Source organism: Myotis myotis, unplaced genomic scaffold, assembly GCF_014108235.1.
Source record: "Myotis myotis isolate mMyoMyo1 unplaced genomic scaffold, mMyoMyo1.p scaffold_m19_p_13, whole genome shotgun sequence".
In the NCBI taxonomy this organism is placed as follows: domain Eukaryota; kingdom Metazoa; phylum Chordata; class Mammalia; order Chiroptera; family Vespertilionidae; genus Myotis; species Myotis myotis.
This window is the reverse complement of record NW_023416317.1, coordinates 24,385,921-24,408,282: the sequence shown is the minus strand read 5'-3', so window position 1 is coordinate 24,408,282 and position 22,362 is coordinate 24,385,921. Positions and strand designations below refer to the sequence as shown.

The following is a 22,362-nucleotide window of genomic DNA, read 5'->3' as shown; positions in this document are numbered from 1 at the left end:
AACCTGGGACCCTTCAGTCCACAGGCTGTCTCTCTATCCACTGAGCCAAACTGGCTAGGGCTAATTATGACTTTTTAAAGAAAGATAGATTTTTATAAGTGCTTCGCTCTTGGGGAGAGAAAAGCAATGTCCTATGTACTTTATTTTTTTATGAAGCCATTTCATTTATTAATGAAGTTAGATCAGAACATACAAGTGAAAATAAATATCTAATAAACAGTTATATCATATGACTTCATGAGAATATCATGAGTGAAATAAAGATTTTGGAGTCAACATGTAACTATGTACTTCTTTTTTGAAACTGCAACTAAAGTCATATTAACTTGGGGAAAAAAATAAAAATGGGCAGAGGAGCTAAATAGACATTTCCCTAAAGAAGACATACAAATGGCCAACAAGTCCATGAAAAGATGCTTGCACATTGCTAATCAGCAAAATACAAATCAAAATCACAATATCACCTCACACCTGTTAGAAGAGACATCGGCCCTGGCAGGCATGGCTTAGTGGTCAGAGCATCAGCCTGCAGACTGAAGCATTGTGGGTTCGATTTCTGGTCAACGGCCTATACCTGGGTTGCAGGTTTGTTTCCCAGCCCCAGTTGCATGCGTGTGGGAGACAGCCAATCAATGTGTCTCCCTCACATCAATGTTTCACCCACCCCCACTTTACTCCCTCCCTTCAACTCTATTAAAAAAAAAAAAATCAATGGAAAAAAAATATGCTTGGGTGATATAATCACAAATAAAAAGTCAACCTCAGCTTAAAAACAAGTCCACTGCATCATGGCTTTGCTCATCTCTGCATCTGCAAAGCCTAGCATGATGCCTGAAAGAAGGAAGAGATTCTGAGTGGCCACAGGCTCCCAAGACCACATTCTCAGGGGGAAGGGGAGGCTCTGCAGGCGGTGGCAAAGACCAAAACAAGAACCAAGGCAGACATCAGGATCATGCCCAAACCCAAAGCACTTACCCCATTCCTTGTTTGAAAGCTTCAATCAATTCGTTCTTCTTATTCTGATCTTCTACCCAATACACACTTGGAATGACAAACTCTGATATCACCCGGCATTCTGGACAAGATCTGAAATAAGAATCAGTTTAGTATGGAGCCGATTAGTATGCACACTACACTCTAACCCCTTCCTCAAATGCATGACCATTCCAGATGTTTCCTAACCAACATATTTACTATTAAAAACATGTTTTTCTCAACAATGAAAAGACCAATTTTAAAGTGGGCAAAGGATTTGAGTAAGCATTTTGGAGAAATGCTGAGAAAGCAGAGAAAAAGATGCACAATATCCTTAGTTATCAGGGAAATGTAAATCAAAGCCACAATAAAATTACTTCACACCTACTAGAATAGCTAAAATCAGAAATAAAGACAATAACAAGTATTAATGAGTATGTGGAGAAACTGGAATTCTCATACATTGCTGGTGGAATGTAAAATGGGTCAGCCACTTTGGAAAATAGTCTGGCAGTTTCTGAAAATGTTAAATATAGTTACCATATGACCCAACTACTTTACTTCTAGGTATCTACCCAAGAAAAATGAAAACATGTATCCATAAAAAAACTTGTATACAAATATTCATAGCAGCACCACTCACAATAACCAGAAGATGGAAACAACCCAATGCCCATCAACTGATGAATAGATAAACAAAATGTGGATATCCATACAAAGAGATATTTGGCCATAAAAAGGAATGAAGCACTGGTACATGCTATAACATGGTTGAACTCTAAAAACGCCATGCTAAGTGTAAGAGTTAGCCAGATACAAAAAGGCTAAATAGTAGAAGACTCCTTTTATTTGAAATGTCTAGGATAGTTCCACAAGACAGAAAGTAAATTAGTGGTTGCCAGGGCCTGGGAGTAGGGAGGGGATGGGCAATGACTACAAATAGAGGTTTCTTTTTGAGATAGTAAAATATTCTAAAACTAGACTGTAGTAATTAATGGTTGTACACACTCTGTGAATATACTATAAACACTAAGTTGTATACTTTTGTCTCAATAAAGCTATTATTTTACCACACAAATGTGTGTAAATTTAGGCAAGTTATCTGAGCTCATACCTGTTTGCTCATCTGTAAAATGAGGAATATTGTAGGGTCTCTGAGAGAAGTATAAGTTAGTGTGTGAAGAATTTTTAAAACAGTCCACAGCATGCAGTGACTTCTCAATGAGTTAGCTCTCCCCTGCACCTTGTCCCACTGTAGAATTTAAGAATCCTGTGTTGTTATATATCAACTAGAGGCCCGGTGCACAAAAATTTGTGTACTGGAGGGGGGGGGGCCCTCAGCCCGGCCTATGCCCTCTTGCAGTGTGGGTCCCCTCGGAGGATGTCCACCCCAGTGGGGACCCTCACCCCATGGAGGTTTGGCCAGCCTGGGGAGGGGCTGATGGCTGTTTTCAGGCTGTCCACACCCCCTTTAGGGTGGGGGGGTCCCCACTGGGGTGCCTGCTGGGTGAGGGGCTGAGGGTCATTTTCAGTTTGGCCAAGCACCCTGGCGACGTAAGCTCCCAGCCTCTCCTTTTTTTCTTTTATTTTTTTTTATTCTGGGATTTATTTACCTTCTATAATTGTAACTTTGTTGCCTTTAGCGGAGGCCTGTGGAAAGCTTGGCTTCCTCCATCGCCAGGCGCAACCCATTCCTGCTTGCTCCAGCTCCGTGGCCACAGCTGGCTGAAAGCAGGTATCTGGGATTTGTTTATCTTCTATAATTGAAACTTTGTTGCTTTCAGTGGAGCTCAGAGCTGGCTCCTGCTCACTCTAGCTCCATGGCCAAAGCTGGCTGAAAGCAGGTATCTGGGGTTTATTTACCTTCTATAATTGAAACTTTGTTGCTTTGAGTGGAGCTCAGAGCAGGGCCGCGGCAGGTGGGGAACCTTGGCTTCCTCCATCACTGGAGCAAGCAAGCCTCCTGCTCACTCCAGCTCCGTGGCTACCGGCCGCCATCTTGGTTGGGTTAATTTGCATATAGTCGCTCTGAATGACTGGTGGGCGTGGCTTAAGGCATAGCAAAAGTACGGTCAACTTGCATGTTTGTCTTTTATTAGTATAGGATTATATCTCAACACTGTCTTCATGGAGCACATCACGTTTGTCAGACATGTTTTACATGCATTATTCCATTTAATCATCAAATAACCCTATTCTACAGATGGAAAAAATGAAGCTTAAAAAGGCAATTGGAAAAAAAAAAAAAAGGCAATGGGCCTAAGGGCAGCCCCCTGTAACTGTTAGTGCTGAGCTCAAACAGGCATTGCCATTAACCTCACACAGATGATCCCTGCTGCGTGTCCCTCCAATGCCCTGAAGCTTGGTGGGAACTGTTACCACATATCAAAGGAAAAGGCACGTGGGCTCGGGAAGGGTAGTGATGTGCCCAAGTTCACACACCTGGGGCCAGCACTCACAATTTATCCTCTGCATTGAAACGCCTTTGGAAGACACACAGGAGGGGTTAAGAGTGGATGAAAGAAGATTCCAGATCAAACCCCCCCTCACCCATCCTCCCCCCCCCCCCGCCCCCATTTCTACAGCTAGGACTCATTACTGTACTTACTTAATGATTGGGTTCTCGAACTGCTTGGCACACCTCCACTGTCGGATGCAGGACAAGCAGTATGTGTGATTGCAGTTGGAGAGAATCCCAAATCTCCTCTCAGAGGCAGATGCCTTCTCGAGGATCACTTCCATGCAGATACTGCACATTTTGTCCTGACTTGCCTGGAAGGCGAAGGCCTTTTCCATCTCGTGTTCAAATGTTGACATGCAGATCTGAAGTACAGAGAGAGGAGGGAAACCTTAGGTTCTGGGCTGCTGAGTAGCAGGGAGAGCCAGGGGGCAGCTGCCAGCCACACCGCCACAATTGAGACCAGGAAGGAACACAGACTGGCTGTTTTATGCAGGGTACAGCAATCCCTGGATTCAGGATACAGCACTCTCTCAGAACACAAAAAGGACTTCAAGCCATCACTGGCCCAGCCCCTTGCTTTCCTAGCATGATATGGTCATTTCCAATTTAGAGCTGAGGCCATGGATGTCCCAAAGGTTAGAGCACCAGTGTGGGATCACAGAGTTCACAAGAACCGGGACCCTGGTCTCCTTGCTCCTCTGAACCAGCCTTCCCCACACCAATACCAGAAATGCCAAATAATCCTTAACTTGAAATATCAGGCTGGTAGTACAGAGTCAGAGGTAAGCAGCACCACTTCTCAAGAGAATAAATTACTTAATGAATTCATTTATTCAGCAAGCAGGTGACTTACAGTGCTGTGTATCAGGCATTACAGTCTGAAAAGAGTACGAAGACCGAGGCTCTGCCCTTCGGTGCTCACAGTGGACACAGATGTGAGATAAATCACCCTGCACAGCACAAAGACCTCAGCACACCTGGGTGAAGCTCTAATTCTGCACTCATTTGAACACCTCTGGGAAGACAATGGAGAGTGGCGGACACAACCTCCACATACAGGGAGCTCCTACTCAGGGGTTCTACACCACAGCTGTGGGCTCCTCCCCTTCTCTCTCACCCATCTGCAGAGCCCTGAGCCAAGCACAGGGCCCACTGTGAGGCAGTGCCTCCTACACTGGCACCTAATGACCCCTCCAAAACTTGGCTCCTCAAATTCTATGATTTGGGCTCCTCAAATTTTTCAGAATTCAGCATGGCTAGATTATAGCCACAATGCTATGTAAACCTAGGGAGGAAGGGTATGTATGTGTTATGTGTGTGACAGACACACACTAGGCTCCTGAGGCTAGATTTATTTTTCTGAACTTTGCATAGCTTTATGCTTCTGAGGTTTCTCCTTTTCCCTTTATTCTAAATAATCAAGAATTGTCAAATGACAATAGAAAAAGGACTTGAAAATAGGGTGTAAATATGCCAGGTACAAAATACAGATATTATTGGCAGTCAGATGCTTGCAGAAATACCAACAATTTTGTCACATAGTGCATTTCAAATTTCTTAAAATGAGTTCATACAGTCTTGTAACTTTACCTTCTCATGAGCTTTCCTTTGCTCTGGGTCGAAGGGATGCAGGACTTGCAGCCTACAGATTTCACACATTTCTCCATGCAGGTAGACACAAGCATCCCCAAAGCGGCACTCCCCGGCGGCTGCATAGGGGCATAGCTGCTCCTCGCTGCTGTAGGAGCTGCTGGCTTCTAAGTAATCAAGGCCACTCCTTATTGCATCAAGGTAGGAATTCGGCTTCATCTCTGGGCTACTCTGGGCATCACTGCCTCCTGGATTACTCACCACACTTGGGCAAGCCTTTTCTTCACCCATGCCAGAGAGATCTTAATACAAAACACACAGCACACATATAAATGAAAACGGGCCCAGCCATTCTGGTAAGCAGCTAGTCAAAACCTAACAGATTAAGCAACTCTGACCTTGGGAATTTCACTCTTGGAACATATAGGAAAAAACAGGCCAAGAGGGAAAAAATAAAAGGAACAGCATAAAATGTTCATAGTGACATTAACTTAAAAGCATAGTTACTAACACAGGGAAACAGACCATGATATATTTATACAAAAGAACACTAAAGTTGCTATTTAAAAATAGCAAGTATAGAAATGTCAACATTTGGATCAGTTAATATGAAAATATATGTATCAATGTGTGTGTGTGTGTGTGTGTGTGTGTCAAAAAAAAATTTAGAATGTGGTCAACAGAATACAGTGTTTTCCGTTATACCAGTCAAGTTATGTATCATTTTAAAGTGAATCAGAAGTAATGAAAACCCGGAGTGAGTCTTAGGGTCCTGGGGTCAATGTGAAATTTGTCCTGTGGCCTCCCCTTCTCACACCTGGAGCCCTTCCCTTCCCATTACACACACTCTTGCCTTTTTAGAGGGGACACATTTAACTGGATCACTTATTTGTTTGCTTAGGATGGAATCTGCCTATCTTAAAATCACACAATTCCAAGATCTAGAAATCCCTTCACCAGATGAGGACCAGCCAACAAAAACAACTTTTATGATTTTTAGCTTTCTTCCTGCCCAAATCCTGTTCCAGGGTACAGACCACTCCCCAAACCCCAACATACTATTCTTATTACTAAAAGTGCAACTGAAAATGGCAAACACTGGCTCAGCATAAAAACTAAGACTATGTACTGACCTAGAGGTAAAATAGTGATGCATGCTCTTTATCAAAACATGTAGCTTTGAAATGAACAGTTTGGTGCTCCTCAGAACTGGGCCACAACCCTATGCAGACGGTAGTTACAAGCTGACAAAAAAGTCACTGTTTATATTTTGCCAAACTTAGGGCCCAGCCCAGCCTTGGGCACAAGGCCAAATGCACCATCCGAATATTCTGCAGCCAAATGAAGCCCATTCTCAGGACAGATCTGGTGACTGCATTCAGACAGGTTGGAGGGGTATTAGGTTAGCAACCCTCTTGTCAAAAGACCAGAAAGGAATATGAAAAACAAGACAAGACTGCTTTTTAAAAAGAGACAACAAAAGGATTCTGCTCACTCACTTCGGTCTCTAAGTACCAATGTTCTTTTCTCACGTTTCCCAGGCTCATGTAAGTTAGTTTTCACAATAGGTGCAGTGAGGTCGGAAGGAGGGTGAGGACTGTGGAAGCCCGGGGAGGGCACACTGTGGGGCATGGAGCCCACAGCACCACCAGCTGCAGCAGAGGGCCTTGTGTGATCATATCTAAACAAAACACACAGCAGATGCATTACGGACACACTACAAGCACATGTCTCCCACACTGCCCAGGCGTAGAATGTCCTTCCTTCTGCTCCATTTGCAGAGGTGGAGAATGAAACAATCTCTCCCCATATTTTAACTGATAAAAGGATTATCAATTTAAAAAACTGCCTGGCAGTTCAGAGTGAGTAGAAAGTTCACTTGTGTCTTTGTAGGACATGAGTGGGGCAGACATATTGCCTCAGACCACAAAAAGAAACCCTGAAAATTCCAGACAGATGTTGAACTGAAATTTCCAATCCAGTGTTCTTTTGGGCAGGAGTCCCCACAATGTTAATAATGGCCAGTGTAACAGCTGGAGACCAGCCTTCCTGACTGTCTCTCTGGGGCACCACTGGCAGGGGTAGGGCAAGGCGGGCCAACTTCCACTATCACATAGGCAGCCAGAAGAAGGACTCAATGGAGCTTTGCAACCCGGGAAAAAACAGAGCAGCTCTTCATTAGGAAAGGACAGGAACAGGTTTTTGGGGTATTTCCTCGTTTAAAAGTTACAAAGTTGCCTACATATGTCAGTGGTAAAAAGAAGACTCTATGCACGTAATTGTTCATAGCAAAAAACTGGAAGCCATTTAAATTTCTAATGGAGTCACAGTTAATAAAATGGTCTGTTAACATTATGTAACATTATAAAATAGCATAGAAAAATGCTTATGACATGTTAAGTAGGGGGGGAAAAGCAAGATATAAAATTTTATATATACCATCAGTGTAATTTTGTAACTAGAGACTTATAAAAATAAGGCCTGAAAAGTGATTCGGAAAAAATTAATTTTGGGGTACTGAAATTGAGGTTTCAAAACTATTTGCCATACTTTTTGTAATGTTGTCATATTACTTTTAAATTTAAAATTTCCCCTCAAGATCCATGTTCCAAATGAAGGATCCAAATCCCAGATAATATTTAACTCAGTATAACAATTGGGGCAGTGGCGGGGTTCTTGCCTGCAGCGAGTTCCATAGGCACAGTAGCCCTTCTGATAGTACTTGCAGATGGTGGATGGCTTGCTGTTTGCCAAGTCATGTGAGAACAGGCATTGGTTTCCTTCCCGACACACACCATGCATAAAATACCTGAAGAGACATAAAACTTTTAGAAGCATACTTTGCAGTATAAAATCACCATATTTTATAACCTAGCATACAAATATCTATTGTGCACATATTATGTTATCAAGACTATATTTGGCACTGGAGATAAATTTCCTTGTTCCTAAGACATAGTGATTTTTAGATGTGCCACTAGTAATTCAAGGAAGAAAAATGACCCCATAATTTCTTTCTTTTTTTAATATATTTTTTATTGATTTCAGAGAGGAAGGAAGAGGGAGAGATAGAAACATTAATGATGAGAGAGAATCATTGATTGGCTGCTTCCTGCAAGCCCCCCACTGGGGATTGAGCCCACAATCTGGGCATGTCCTTGACCAGAATCGAACCTGGGATCTTTCAGTTCGCAGGCTGATGCTCTATCCACTGAGCCAAACTGGCTAGGGCCATAATTTTCTATTTTAAGATATATCCTCTTGAAAAGGCAAAAGTCAGGAGAAACCAAGATGGCGGCATAGGTAAACACGGGAAATTGCTGCCTCCCATAACTTCTTCAAAAATACAACGAAAAGACAAAACGGACATCATCCAGAACTACAGGAAGGCTGGCTGAGTGGAAATTCTACAACTAGAAGGAAAGAGAAAAGCACACTAAGACTCAGAGGAGCTGCGGAAGTAAATTGCAGAGATACAGAGGCTCGAGCAAGCGCGGAAAGAGGCTGGACCTGAGGATGCGGCTGTCTTTTTGAATCGGGAGGGAGTCACAAGCTCCAGACAGCTCTGAACTCAGTTCCGGGAAGTCTCTGGGGACCAGGACTCATACGGGGAGAAACTGGACTGTCTGGCAGCGGGCAGAACTCGGAACTTGAGGGCGGCTTTCTCTCAGAGGTGCTTGCAGCAATTACGGGGACACTGAGACACGGGGCCCCTTAGGGCAGGGCTGAGAATGAGCCATAGCTGCTTACTCCACCCTGTTGATTCCCTGAGACCCTGCCCCACCCAGGCTGCAGCAGAGGCTATTGCATATGAATGCCCTAGCCCTTTGCAATCTGAAAAATACCTAACAAATTACAGCTGGGCCAGACAGACCCAGAACTTCCAAGAGAAGGCCCAAGGCCCCACAGCAGCTTGCATTGCTTCACAGCTGGGCCTCATCTAGGCACCTCCAAACCCCCCCCCCCCCAAAAAAAGGGGAATCTGCAGATCTCTTCGTAGCTCCTGCTGGGTAACCTCAGGCAGAGGCTAAATTAGCAACTCCTTAGAACCAAGAGCCAGTGTACCCAGTGGTAAGAGCGGGACCATCAGATTACAACTCCTCAGATCCATAAGGGACACACTCAGGGGGCAGATTCAGTGAGCACCAAAGCCCCACTGAAGCAAGTCTTGCCCCAGAAGGGTGTCTTCAGCACAGAAGTTCTCCCACTACAGACACAGCTGATTCTCACAGCCAATTGGCCTGGAGGTCAATTCCTCCCAGTGATACATACAACAATCAAGGCTTAACTACAACAAGACCGTGCACAAAGCTCACAAAGGGGTGCAGAAGAGTGTCCACCTCAGGTAATTGGGGAGGCTGAGCCACTGGGCCCTATAGGACACCTAGCACACAAAGCCACTCTCCCAACACAGGGAAGCATAAAAAATGCGGAGACAAAGAAACAGATCACAAATTACAGAAATGGAGGAAAGCAAACGACTGGATATAGAATTCAAAACCACGGTTAATAAGGTTTTTCAAGAATTTTCTGGAAACTGCCGATAAATTTAGTGAGACCCTGGAGGATACGAAAAAAGACCAACTAGAAATTAAGCATACACTGACTGAAATAAAGAATAATATACAGAGATCCAACAACAGACAAGAGGATCCCAAGAATCAAGTCAAAGACTTGAAATACGAAGAAACAAAAAATACCCACTGGAAAAGCAAAAAGAAAAAAGAACCCAAAAATATGAAGATAGTGTAAGGAGTCTCTGGGACAACTTCAAGCGTACCAACATCTGAATTATAGGGGTGCCAGAAAAAGAGAGAAGGCAAGATATTGAAAACCTATTTGAAGAAATAATGACAGAAAACTTCCCCTACCTGGGGAAAGAAATAGATTTCCAAGTCCAGAAAGCACAGAGAACCCTAAACAAAAGGAATCCAAAGAGGACCACACCAAGACACATCATAATTAAAATGCCAAGAGCAAAAGACAAAGAGAGACTCTTAAAAGCAGCAAGAGAAAGACAGTCAGTTACCTACAAGGGAGTACCCATATGAATGTCAGTTGATTTTTCAACAGAAACTATGCAGGCCAGAAGGGAATGGCAAGAAATATTCAAAGTGATGAACAGCAAGAACCTACAACCAAGATTACTTTATCCAGCAAAGCTATCATTCAGAATAGAAGGTCAGATAAAGAGCTTCACAGATAAGAAAACGCTAAAGGAGTTCATCACCACCAAGCCAGCATTATATGAAATGTTGAAAGGTATTCTTTAAGAAGAGGAAGAAGAAAAAGGAACTCTTACCATTTGCCACAGCATGGATGGAACTGGAGAGCAGATAAATACCACATGATCTCACTCATTTGTGGAATATAATGAACAACATAAACTGATGAACAAGGACTGATCCAGAGACGGAGAGGCATTGATTGGACTGTCGGGCCTTGGAGGGAAGGTAGGGGAGGGTGGGGGTTAAGGGGGAAAGATCAACCAAAGGACTTATATGCAAACATATAGGCCTAACCAATGGACACGGACAACGGGGAGGTGAGGGCATGAGCGGGGGCGGGGGGGGGGGGTAGGGAGTAACGTGGGGATAAGGACACATATGTAATATCTTAATCAATAAAAAATATATTAAAAAAGAGAGAAAATACTAGAACAATTATATGTGAACAAATTGGACAACCTGAAAGAATTGCATAAATTCCTAGAAATACACAATCATCCAAGACTAGATCAGGAAGAAACAGAAAATCTGAACAGACCAATAGCTATCAACAAAATCAAATCAATGATCAAAAAACTCCCAACAAACAAAAATCCTGGACCACATGACTTCACAGATGAACTTTACCAAACTGTCCAAGAATCATTAATATCTATCCTTCTTAACCTATTCCAAAATATTGAAGAGAAGGCTCCCATATGTATTTTACAAGGCCAGTATTACTCTGATATCAAAACTAGACAGACACTAAAAAAAGAGAGAGAAAATTATAGATCAATATATCCCCGAGTAATAAATATAAGAAGCCTCAACAAAATATAAAACAAATTCAGCAATACATTAAAAAGATCATACACCATGATTAAGTAGGATTTATTCCTGGATGCAAAATTAGTTCAATATCTGCAAGTCAATGTGATACAGCATATAAATAAAATCATTGATCATGTTGATATAGAAAAAGCATTTGACAAAATCAAATATACATTTATGAAAAAAAAAATCTCAGCCAAGTGGAGATAAAAGGAACATTCTTCCAATATTATAAAGGCCATAAATGACAAACCCATAGCTAACATCATACTCAATGAAAAGCTGAAAGCTTTTTCTTTAGAATCAGGAGCAAGACAAGGATGTCCATTTTTACCACTCTTATTGAACACTAGATGCCCGTTGCAGGAAGATTCCTGCAGGAATAGGGTTTCCTGAGAACAGAGCAAAGCAGAGAAGGTAGCGAAGCCCACCTAGGCGGGCTTCACTCCCTTCTTCGCTGCCTCACTCCCTCCCTTCTCTGCCACTTTGTTCCCTCGCCAGGATACAGATCCGGGCCGGGTCCCACAGGCAGCCTCGTGTGCTGCCGGCCCCGCCTCCTGGGTCAGGGATCAGGGCCCGGATCCCGCAGGCAGCCTTGCGCGCTGCCGGCCCTGCCTCGCCGGGTCAGGGATCGGCCCGGGTCACTGCCAGCCCCCGCCTGCAGTATGCAAATTAGCCGCCATCTTTGTTGGCAGTTAATTTGCATATCACGGTTAGCCAATGGGAGGCATAGCGAAGGTACGGTCAATTACCATGTTTGTCAATTATTAGATAGGATAGCCACAGAAATCGGACAAAAACAAAACAAATAAATAAAAGGCATCCAAATCAGAAAGAAAGAAGTAAAATTGTTATTATTTGCAAACTTGAGGCCTGGTGCATGAAATCCGTGCACTGGCGGGGGGTGGGGGGTCCCCTCAGCCCTGCCTGTGCCCTCTTGCAGTCAGGAGCCCTTGGGGGATGTCTGACTGATGGCTTAGGCCCATCCTTAGTGCTGCCACAGAGCTTGGCTTGTGGCTGAGCAGTGCTCCCCATGGGAGTGCACTGACTACCAGGGGATAGCTCCTGCGTTGAGCAGTATCGGGCCGAAACATCCCCTGAAGGGTCCCAGATTGCGAGAGGGCGCAGGCCAGGCCAAGGAACCCCACTGGTGCACAATCAGGGCCAGGGAGGGACACATAAGGTTGGCCAGCGGGGGAGGGACCGCGGGAGGGCTCCAGGGTGTGTCCGGCCCGTCTCGCTCAGTCCTGATCAGCCAGACACCAGCAGCAAGCTAACCTACTAGTCGGAGCATCAGCCCCCTGGTGGTCAGTGCACATCATAGCGACTGGTCAACTGTCTCCCCCCTGGTGGTCAGTGCATGTCATAGCAAGCGGCTGAGCAGCCTTAGCATACCATTAGCATATTACGCTTTGATTGGTTAAATGGATGACCGGATACTTAGCATTTTAGGCTTTTATTATATAGGATAACCAAGATATGGGAGCAACCTAAGTGCCCATCAATGGGCGAATGAATAAAGAAGACTGGTACATATATATAATGGAATATTACACAGCTATAAAAAAAGAAATCTTGTCATTTGCGGCAACTTAGATGAATGTAGAGATTATTATGCTAAGTGAAATAAGCCAGACAGAGAACGACAAATTCCATATGATTTCATATAAGGAGCATAAAAAATAAATAAAACTCATGGATACAGAAAACAAATTGATGGTCGCCAGATTGAAGGGGTTGGGGGGGATGAGTAAAAAAGATGAAGGGATTAAGAGTTACAAAAAAGCAATTATAAAAATATTCATAGGGATGGTAAAGTACAGTGTAGGGAATATAGTCAAGGCCCGGTGCACAAAATTCTCAGCCCAGCCTGCACCCTCTCCAATCTGGGGCTATCTGACTGACATCCCTCTCACAATTCAGGACTACTGGCTTCTAACCACTCACCTGCCTGCCTGACTGCTCCTAACCACTCTGCCTGATTGATGCCTAACTGCTCCCCTGCAAGCCTGATCATCCCCAACTGCCCTCCCCTGCCAGCCCGATCACCTCCAACTGCCCTCCCCTGCCGGCCCGATCACCCTCAACTGCCTTCGGCTGAGGGGACTGGGGGACTCCAGCTGGATGAGGCGGGGACTGAGGGGACTGGGCACCACCATCTATGTGAGGATGTGACAGTCAATTAGCATATTCCCTTTTTTATTGACTGTGGGTGCCACCATCTTGTGAGGGTATGATCGTCAATTAGCATATTCCCTCTTCATTAGATAATACTGTAATAACTATATGTGGTGTCAGATGGGTACTAGACTTATCAGGTGGATCACTCTGTAAGTTACATAAATATCTAATCACTATGGTGTACCCCTGAAACTAATATAATATTGTAAATTAACTGTTAATTGAAAGATAAAAAAATTTAAAAAGAAACTTAACAGGAGCTTTATTTAAAAAGGCTTATACCAAAGAGATCTTGTTATTCACAATACTGACTTTAAGTGTGCAGAAAAGAGTTAACAGAACAGGTCTGAGCTTGCTATCCTTAGAGAGGCATGCTTAAAAGGCTGACCCCTGCCTAGAATCTGGAATGAGGCTGGTAAACAGTTCTCTACAGTGATATAAAATTTCCCTAAGTGATAAGACTGTTCACTGTGTCTTAACTGTACAATGTGGCTTATGCTGAACATCTGCTTTCCTTCTGGGAGTCTAGAATTTTGGTAGATGATAAATAGAGGGTGATGAGTTTGGACAATGAATCCCTAATGGGTTTCCCAGGACATATGTTGCAGCATTTTTATAGCTGGGGAAAAAGTATGCTGTGTGACCTGTCATGGAAGAGAGAGGAGGTAGGAAGTGTGCACATGGGTTCCTCCAGATGCTGCCTGTGTCTTTTCCCCTTGTGATCCAGCTGTGATTCCTTACTACATCACTGTAATAGTCTTAACCCTGAGTACAACTATATGCTGAGTCTTGTGGGTCTTTCTAGCCTACCTCCAGATGTAGGGGTTGTCTAGAAAATCCTGGACACACAAGTGTATTACACTTCTAAATAGTTTGATAATTCTTTCGGAAAAAATGCTATTCAAAATCAAGACTGAAATACTATTTCAAGATCTTTGATCTTTGGAGGTATAAAAGTTAAAAAAAAAAAAAAATTAGTGTCAAGAGCCAAGTCTCAATCACAAAGAATTATCAGGATTAGTAAACTCAAATAATGGAAGAGAACAGGCTCAAAGTGGCTATCCAAACAGTTGCACAAAAGCGAGGTCTAACGAATACTTCATTAATGTTTCTTTTGGATAAACTAGACAAAGTTTCTTTGTTTCTTGAAAACAAAGAAACAAACAAACAAAAAACAAGGTAGGAGATGGCCAGAAGTCCTCTACCAGATACTATTTGTTAACCAGGCATGTAAGAGGAAAGATTTTTTGCATTGGTTGTACAAGGATGCCTTTTATAATTCTACCACCACATCCCATCCTATCCTATATAATATAAGGGTAATATGCAAATTAACTCTAACGGCAGAATGATGGGGGAAGACCGGTTGCTATGATGTGCACTGACCACCAGGGGGCAGATGCTCAACACAGGAGCTGCCCCTTGGTGGTCAGTGCACTTCGACAGGGGGAACGCCGTTCAGCCAGAAGCCGGCTCATGGCTGGCCAGCACAGCAGCAGTGGCAGGAGCCTCTCCTGCCTCCGCAGCAGCGCTAAGGATGTCTGACTGACGGCTTACGCCTGCTCCCACTAAGCCGTCAGTTGGACATCCCCCGAAGGCTCCCAAACTGTGAGAGGGCTCAGGCTGCGCTGAGGGGAACCCCTGCACCCCGAGTGCACTTTTTTCGTGCACTGGGCCTCTAGTAAGTCATATTCAGAAAATCTGCCTTCCAAATTGCATTCACTAATTATCTTTGCCATTAAGAAAACAAATATTTAACCACCAACCAGAGCTTTTAGTTAGTTTTGCCACTTATAAGCTGGTGACTCTGCGCAGCCATTTCACTTCAGTTAAGTGAATGAGCTCAAATTTAAAGAGATTCAAAAATAACTTCCAGACCACCATCACTGCCTTCACACAGTGTGAAACGAGTGTTATGTAAGAGGCGAAGCCAGCCCAATCTTATTTTTGTAGCATGTCTCCATTTCCATTCCCCAGTAACAAACACAAACTACCTTGAATACATCCTGCCTGACCTCTGGGGCATCCCTGTCAACCACTTACAGCCATTCCTCCCATCTGTTATACTAAACTTAATCCAGGACTCTCATACCTGGTAGTGAATTTCCAACTGTCCACCCTTCCTGATGGCTAAACCATCCATCCCTTATACCTTCTTAAGACATGAATTGGGGCAGAGAATGTGGGGGGAGGCGGGGGAATGAGTGTACAAGGGCTGGGAAGTACATAGCTGGATACTTTAAAAAAAGTAGGGAGATTCTTTCTGGGGAACACTCCAAAGGTGTCTGCTATTCTGGGTGACTCCAAGACTGTTTCAGACAGTAAGGCTATTACTAGTACACGCTGCAAAGTATATCAGCTCACTCTTAGCCACAGAACCACCAATAGTTCTAGCTGTTGCTGAAAAAACGGAATCAATCTGGTTTCTTGAAGGCCTTTCAATGCTGCTTGTCTGGAGCAGAACACTTTTGCAAATCATCTCCAAGTATATGGGTAATTTATATTCTCCCTGTCACCTTCCTTTATATTTTCCTACACATTTTTCCAGGCTTAAAATTCCTGGCTGTTCTACTTGTAACAACAGATCTGTCAAGGAGGAAAGAAGCTAGCTAATGGTAGGCATGGTAATAGGCTTGAAATAAATGTACTGGAAGTGGGGATGAAAAACAGTGTAGTGGTTAAGTGAAGACTCTGAAGTCAGACGGCTTGCTATGTGACCTAGAGCAAATTATTTAAATCTCCAAGCCTCAGATTACCCATCTGCAATCTATATACATATAAAAGGCTGAGTGGCCGAAACCGGTTTGGCTCAGTGGATAGAGCGTCGGCCTGTGGACTGAAAGGTCCCAGGTTCGATTCCGGTCAAGGGCATGTACCTGGGTTGCGGGCATATCCCCAGTAGGAGATGTGCAGGAGGCAGCTGATCGATGTTTCTCTCTCATCGATGTTTCTAACTCTCTATCTCTCTCCCTTCCTCTCTGTAAAAAATCAATAAAATATATTAAAAAAAAAAAAAAAAGGCTGAGTGACCGTCCGGTACATGATACGCACTGACCACCAGGGAACAGACGCTTAACACAGGAGCTGCCGAGCTGCGGTGTCTTGGCAGCGGTGGTTCTCAGGTGACAACCCTGGAACCAGAGGGGAGGGTGCCTGATTCCTCACTGGGCCGTGTGATTCCACCTTCGGCCGTCGGTTATGTTGTTTTTATATCATGTTTTTGTTGTTTTTATATCGTGTCTTTGTTGTTATAGCATGTTGTTGTTTGTTTATTAATCAACTTATATATTATTTTCATATAAATTTTACTAATTTTCTTTCATCTCTTACACTTCTATTATAGAGAAAGGGTGAAGAGAATTATTTCTTCTAATTAATTTCCTTTCAATGTGCACGAATCCATGCACTGGGCAACTAGTATGATTATAATAATTGTACTTCATAGACTGCTGTTATAGACTACTGTGAGATTTAGCTAAGACAATGCATGTAATTGCTTATCCTAACACATCATAAATGCTCCAAGATGGTTTGTTGTTATTATTTAGTATTTTAACCAACTCTGCTGGCTAGGCATTACTATTCCCATTTTACAGATGAGGAAACTGTGGCACAGGTGGTATCAGGATCAGAATCCAGAACTACCCCAACTCTGGAGCTCACGTTCTTCCTATCAGTTACTGGACATGTTTTGTGACTTTCAAAGAATGAAAAACTCTAGGTTTGACTCTCTCAGGAAACTGAAATTTCTAGATTGTTCATTAGTAATAAGACAAAGGGACTTCAGGAGGACAAAAAATTGGTTACCAAGCTATAATAAAGGCCTGCACCAGTACTTTGAAAACAGATTGGAAGACATAGGAGATGGTTAGGAAGGACAGTTGACTAACAAAACCGTATGAGCTGCCATTCCTGTCATTCCAGACAATAAACATTTAGAGTCTTTGTCATTAAATTTGGGAATCCTAGGACTTCATATCCATCTCTTGGAGAGATATAATACCTACTAGAATGGAAGCAAAATTAACCCTTTGTCCTGTTGCCATCCAGAAGCATGTACATCACATTTCAGTCAGGAAAACAAACCACAGAAATACTCTGCACCCTAAGACAAACCCAAGAAACCTGTTTAAGTCTGCCCTCCAAATAAATCATACCTTGAACATTTCCTATAAGTTACAAATGTCTGGAGATAAGACTTTAGTGATTAAGGCCCTGGTCAGGTAGCTTAGTTGGTTAGAGTCATCCTGATATGCCAAGGTTGCGGGTTTGATCCGCTATCAGAGCACACACAGGAATCAACCAATTAATGCATAAATAAGTGGAACAACAAATCGATGTTTCTCTCTCTCAACTAAAAAAACCAAACCTTAGTGAATAAGATAATAAAGCGAGAAAAGCTTTTCCATCATGAACACACTAATGTAAACTTGGAACTCTTGGTAATACTGCAGTTTTTTCCATTTAAATATGTGTTCAGTCCTTATGAGGGCTGATTCCTTCACCCCCTTTGGCAAGTGAACTTTCTATAGGTTTTTGCCTATGTTTTCCTTTCATATGAACATATTAAAAGCTTTGAAAAGTCCTGCGGAAAAGAAACTTTCATTTAGCATTTCTAAAACTTCCTTGGAGGCCATATAGTCTACAAGAACATGGACTCTGATGCCACAGCTCTGCCACTTGGAAGCTGAATGATATTGGGTAATCATTTCAACATTGAGGCTCAGATTCATGATCTATGGAATAGTCCTGGTTGCTAGACTATAGCAATATGGCTGGTAGAGCACCCAGCATGTTGTAAGCCCCCAACAGAAACGGATTGTATTTAAACAGAAGTGATCCCTTCCCAACATTCCAACTCACTCTCAGTTTACAAGCAACATCCTGCAGGACACCCGTTTGGGAAACAAAGACTAAAGCTTTCAGGTCAGGCCATCTTCTGGTACAGAAAATAACTAAAATGATGCTGATTTAAGTTCTTATTCCTTCAACTAGATGTGAAGTTTGCGGCAAGTCTCAAGTCTTTCTGAGGATAAGGTTTCAGTATCCGTAAAATTAGATACTGCCCAGAGTTGAGATTCGATTATAAAACATTGTATAACTGTGCACTTTTTTGTGAACCCATCTTAAAAGCAGTAGCCAGAATCTGCTATAGTCCACAATGACTAAGAAATTGCTCCAACAGGGATGTAAAAATATAGAGTCACATTAAAGAGAGCTGGGGCTGCCAGCCCACAGGAAGGCCTTGCACGCCTTATGCCTCAAGCCTTTGTAATGTTAAAACAGGACAAAATAACCTTTACTGGGCCTAAAGCAACATTGTGCCCCAAAGAACCCTTTGCAAGGAAAATATGAAAGCAGCTATGACTAAGGACTTAACATTAAAAACACTATCTAGAATTAGCATCACAATGTTAGCTTACCTGCATCAACAGAATGCCTTCCCTTCTATAGATGTCATTGTTCCCCTTCACCTTCTCCTAAATACCCCTTTTCTTTGTTTCCTAACTAAAACACTATGTGGGTTTCTGCCTGAATCAGTGATTCCAGAAGAGCCATTCTTTTTTTTTGAAATCTCAAATAAATGTGTATTGCCGCTCACTCTGAAAAGGCCTTTTAATTTTAGGTTCACTGGGGAAACTATACAAATAAAAATAAACACACACGTCTTCACAGAAGACTTTCTAGTACAAATAACCTAGTGCAAATCTCTGACAACTGCTCAACATAAATCAGCTGGGCCTTGGTTACACTGATTATACAGCTAATTATACACTAACGCTAAAAAGAAAATGTTTTCGGTCACTTCTCAATTATTCACACTGGAGAAGAGAAATAACAATGTAAATGATAAATAAACAGTTTATTACATAATCAAACTAACATTCTTTTCAGCAATGCTTCCCAAACAGGTTTAGCTGAAAACAGTTTATTAAAATAAAAACGTGTACTTTCCAAGTATCAGTTCAGCAAGAGTAGGATCCCAATCCCGCTAACGCACAAGCTGACCAAGAAATCACGGTGTTACACAACCACCCTCTCTCCCTGCCACCCGGTCCTGACTTTTCTACAGCCATTCATCCATCGCCGCCGTACTTCCCCACGTTAACGGGTCGTCTCCTAAGACTGAGTAGCACTTACCCTCTCTCAGTCTGGTTCCTGCACTGCAAAATGGAAATTCTGTTTGCCTAACAGCGTTATTGTGAAGTCTAAAGACAATGAATACGAAGGACTTGGCAATTTGAGGAGCAACGAAACTTTCCAAAAATCCTGCCTACGGTTGCTATCTTTGCGAACAACAGTGCTTACTTGCTTCTTTTCTGCAAGTTTAGGTCGGGGGTCTTCGAATTCGCAGAGAACCAAGGCCGCTTTCGGGCCTCGGCTCCTCCTCGGAGGCCCTCATCGTCGATTAACAACCCCCTCCTGTTGTTAAACGGCCCTTCCGCGCACCCTCTCTCCAACCCGCGTCCCCTCGTCCGGCTCGACTCTGGTTCCAGAGCCCTCCTCCCGGGCCCCGCACCCCGCACCCGCACGGCCTGGCTCGCACGTCCTTCCAGCCACAGGGGCCACGCTTCCGACCAGCACAGCCCCGCGCTGGCCTCGCCCTGGGGCTCGGTCGCGAAACACGGACACACACCGCCGGGTCCCCGCCTCGGGCCCAAAACGCCGGACGGTGAACACCTGAGCAACCTTCCACGAATCCGCTCCAGCCTCAGTTTCCCCGGCGGCAGCACCAGCGCGCACTCGTCTCCCAGGGCCCCGGGGGAGAGGCCCCAGACGGCCCGGAACTCCGGGACCCCGCAGAGCCGCAAACTAACCTGCAGGTGACCTGTTTGGTGCTCATGGTGGTCGAGACAGAGGGCCGTGGTCGTGTTGCCGCCTCTCAGTCTGGCCGCCGCCGTCGCTGCCTCGGACCTGCCCCTCCCGCGCAGCCGCGTCACGACGGCGCACGCCGCCTCCTCCGCCCGTGTGCACCTTTATAGTGCCGGCCGGAAACCTCGCCTCCGTCACAATTGGTTCCGCCTCGGGGTGGAGGCGGGGCCGATCCCCAGTCCCGCGTTATTCGTCCCGCCATTTCCAAGCCTCCCGGGAGGGCCATGGCGAGTCCTATCCCGTGTGCTGTTAGTTCCTACGGGGCTGCCCCATCTCCAAGCGCATTCCTTAGCGACTCTCGCGTCCCTAGAATCACCTCGCCCCGCTGGAGGCTAAGCTCCCGCCTCTCCTCTGCGCATCTTAATCCCAGACACCCCGACCTACATGTCAGTTTACACTCCCGACCCTGTTCTCAGGTTCTGCCTCAACTGTTCCCGCCAGACCGCGCCTCCCAAGTAAGGAGTCCCTTAGACCTCGCCCAAGTGCTCCTTTAAAAATCTCTACTCGCATCCCAAACTTTAGTCATGTTCTTTCCAGGCATTCCTCTGCTATTTGTCTTCCATTTCCTATGGTGGAAACCCAGAAAGATCATTTTTTTAAAATATATTTTATTGATTTTTTACAGAGAGGAAAGGAGAGGGATAAAGAGACAGAAACATCGATAGAAAAACATTGATCAGTTGCCTCCAGTACATCCCCTGGGGATGTGCCGTTGACTGGAATCGAACCTGGGACCCCTCAGCCTGCAGGCTGACGCTCTATCCACTGAGCCAAACCGGTCAGGGTCAGAAAGACAATTCTTGATATGTCCCTCTGGTTAGAGAATATCCTGCAGATCCTGTTCTCCAATGAATCCTCTTGTCTCCATTTCTACTTTCATAGTTCTAGTCTGAGCGACCCTCATCCTCGCCTGGGCCCATGCTCTTCTGGCTTCTGCGCCTGCCCTCTTCTAGTCTGTTACACAAAACCTTCCTTTTTATAAAAAAAAAAAAAAGTAAATCGGATCATATCATTAAACTCTTTTATCCATTTCAATGATTTCCTATTGCCTTTAAAAGATTTTTAAACATTGAAATATAACAGACAATGCCCTGACCGGTTTGGCTCAGTGGATGGAGCGTCGTCCTGCGGACTAAAGGGTCCCGGGTTCGATTCCGGTCAAGGGCATGTACCTGGGTTGCGGGCACATCCCCAGTGGGGGGTGTGCAGGAGGCAGCTGATCGATGTTTCTCTCTCATCGATGTTTCTAACTCTCTATCCCTCTCCCTTCTTCTCTGTAAAAAATCAATAAAATATATTTTAAAAAAAGAAATATAACAGACAAAATACATACACCCCATGAATTTTACATATGAATACACTGATGAAACCACCACCCAGATAAAAGAACATTATCAACACCCAGCTTCCTTATGCCCCTTCCCAATCAATAGCTCCCAAAGATAAGTGTAATTCTCACCTCAATCATCACAAATTAGATTGTTCTTGACCTTGATATAAATGAAATAATTCAGTATGTACTCTTTGTCTTCTTTTGACCAACATTATACCGGTGAGACCTATATGTAGGAACAACATATAGCTGGCAGTGTTGATCTATACATACTATAAGAACAACATATAACTGTATGTAGTTCTTTTACTTTGCTTTTGTAAAAATATTGTCTTCCAATGAATGAGCATAGTATATACTTCCAATTAGAACTTTTGAAATTTCTCTCAGAAATTTAGGAACTACATTGGGAAATTTATCGTTTTCAGTGTATAGGTCTTTCACAACTTTTATTAGATGCATTCCTAGGTATCTAGATGGGTTTTTGGATGCTATTTTAAATGATATTTTTAAAAATGTCCTAATTGTTGCTTGTTCCATGCTATATTTATATATTTTCTTTTTAAAAAAATTTATTTATTGATCTTGAAAAGAGAGTGGAGGAAAAGAGAGAGAGAGAGAGAGAGAGAGAGAGAGAGAGAGAGAGAGATTGTTGTTCCCCTTATTTATGTATCCATTGGCTGATTCTTTTGTGCCCTGATCAGGATTAAACCCACAACTGTGGTGTATCAGGACAATGCTTGAACCAACTGAGCTATCCTTTATTTCTTTTTCTTGACTTACTGCTGAGAACCCTCAGTGTAACCTTAAATAAAAGTGGTAACAGTGGACAACCTTGTCTTGTTCCTGAATTCAGGGAAATTATTTAGTATTTCGCCATTAATTAAAATGTTAGCTCTAGGGTTTTT

General features: G+C 43.6%; 1 protein-coding gene across 3 annotated transcripts in view; it reads right to left on the bottom strand.

The window, feature by feature from the left end:
• The window catches only part of MKRN2 (makorin ring finger protein 2), a 38,295-nt gene extending 18,077 nt beyond the window's left edge, over positions 1-20,218 (bottom strand). For all 3 annotated transcript variants that reach the window (XR_004971517.1, XM_036332231.1, XM_036332230.1), the window contains exons 1-6: positions 20,067-20,218; positions 7,707-7,835; positions 6,526-6,707; positions 5,027-5,328; positions 3,584-3,798; positions 976-1,086 (exon numbers count right to left, since the gene is read on the bottom strand). Coding sequence is in view for 2 of the 3 variants with exons in the window: in XM_036332231.1 (XP_036188124.1) it covers positions 976-1,086; positions 3,584-3,798; positions 5,027-5,328; positions 6,526-6,707; positions 7,707-7,835; positions 20,067-20,092 (965 nt within the window). In the remaining variant the exon portion in view is untranslated. The remainder of the gene's footprint in view (positions 1-975; positions 1,087-3,583; positions 3,799-5,026; positions 5,329-6,525; positions 6,708-7,706; positions 7,836-20,066) is intronic.
• Between the last annotated feature and the right edge of the window lie 2,144 nt (positions 20,219-22,362).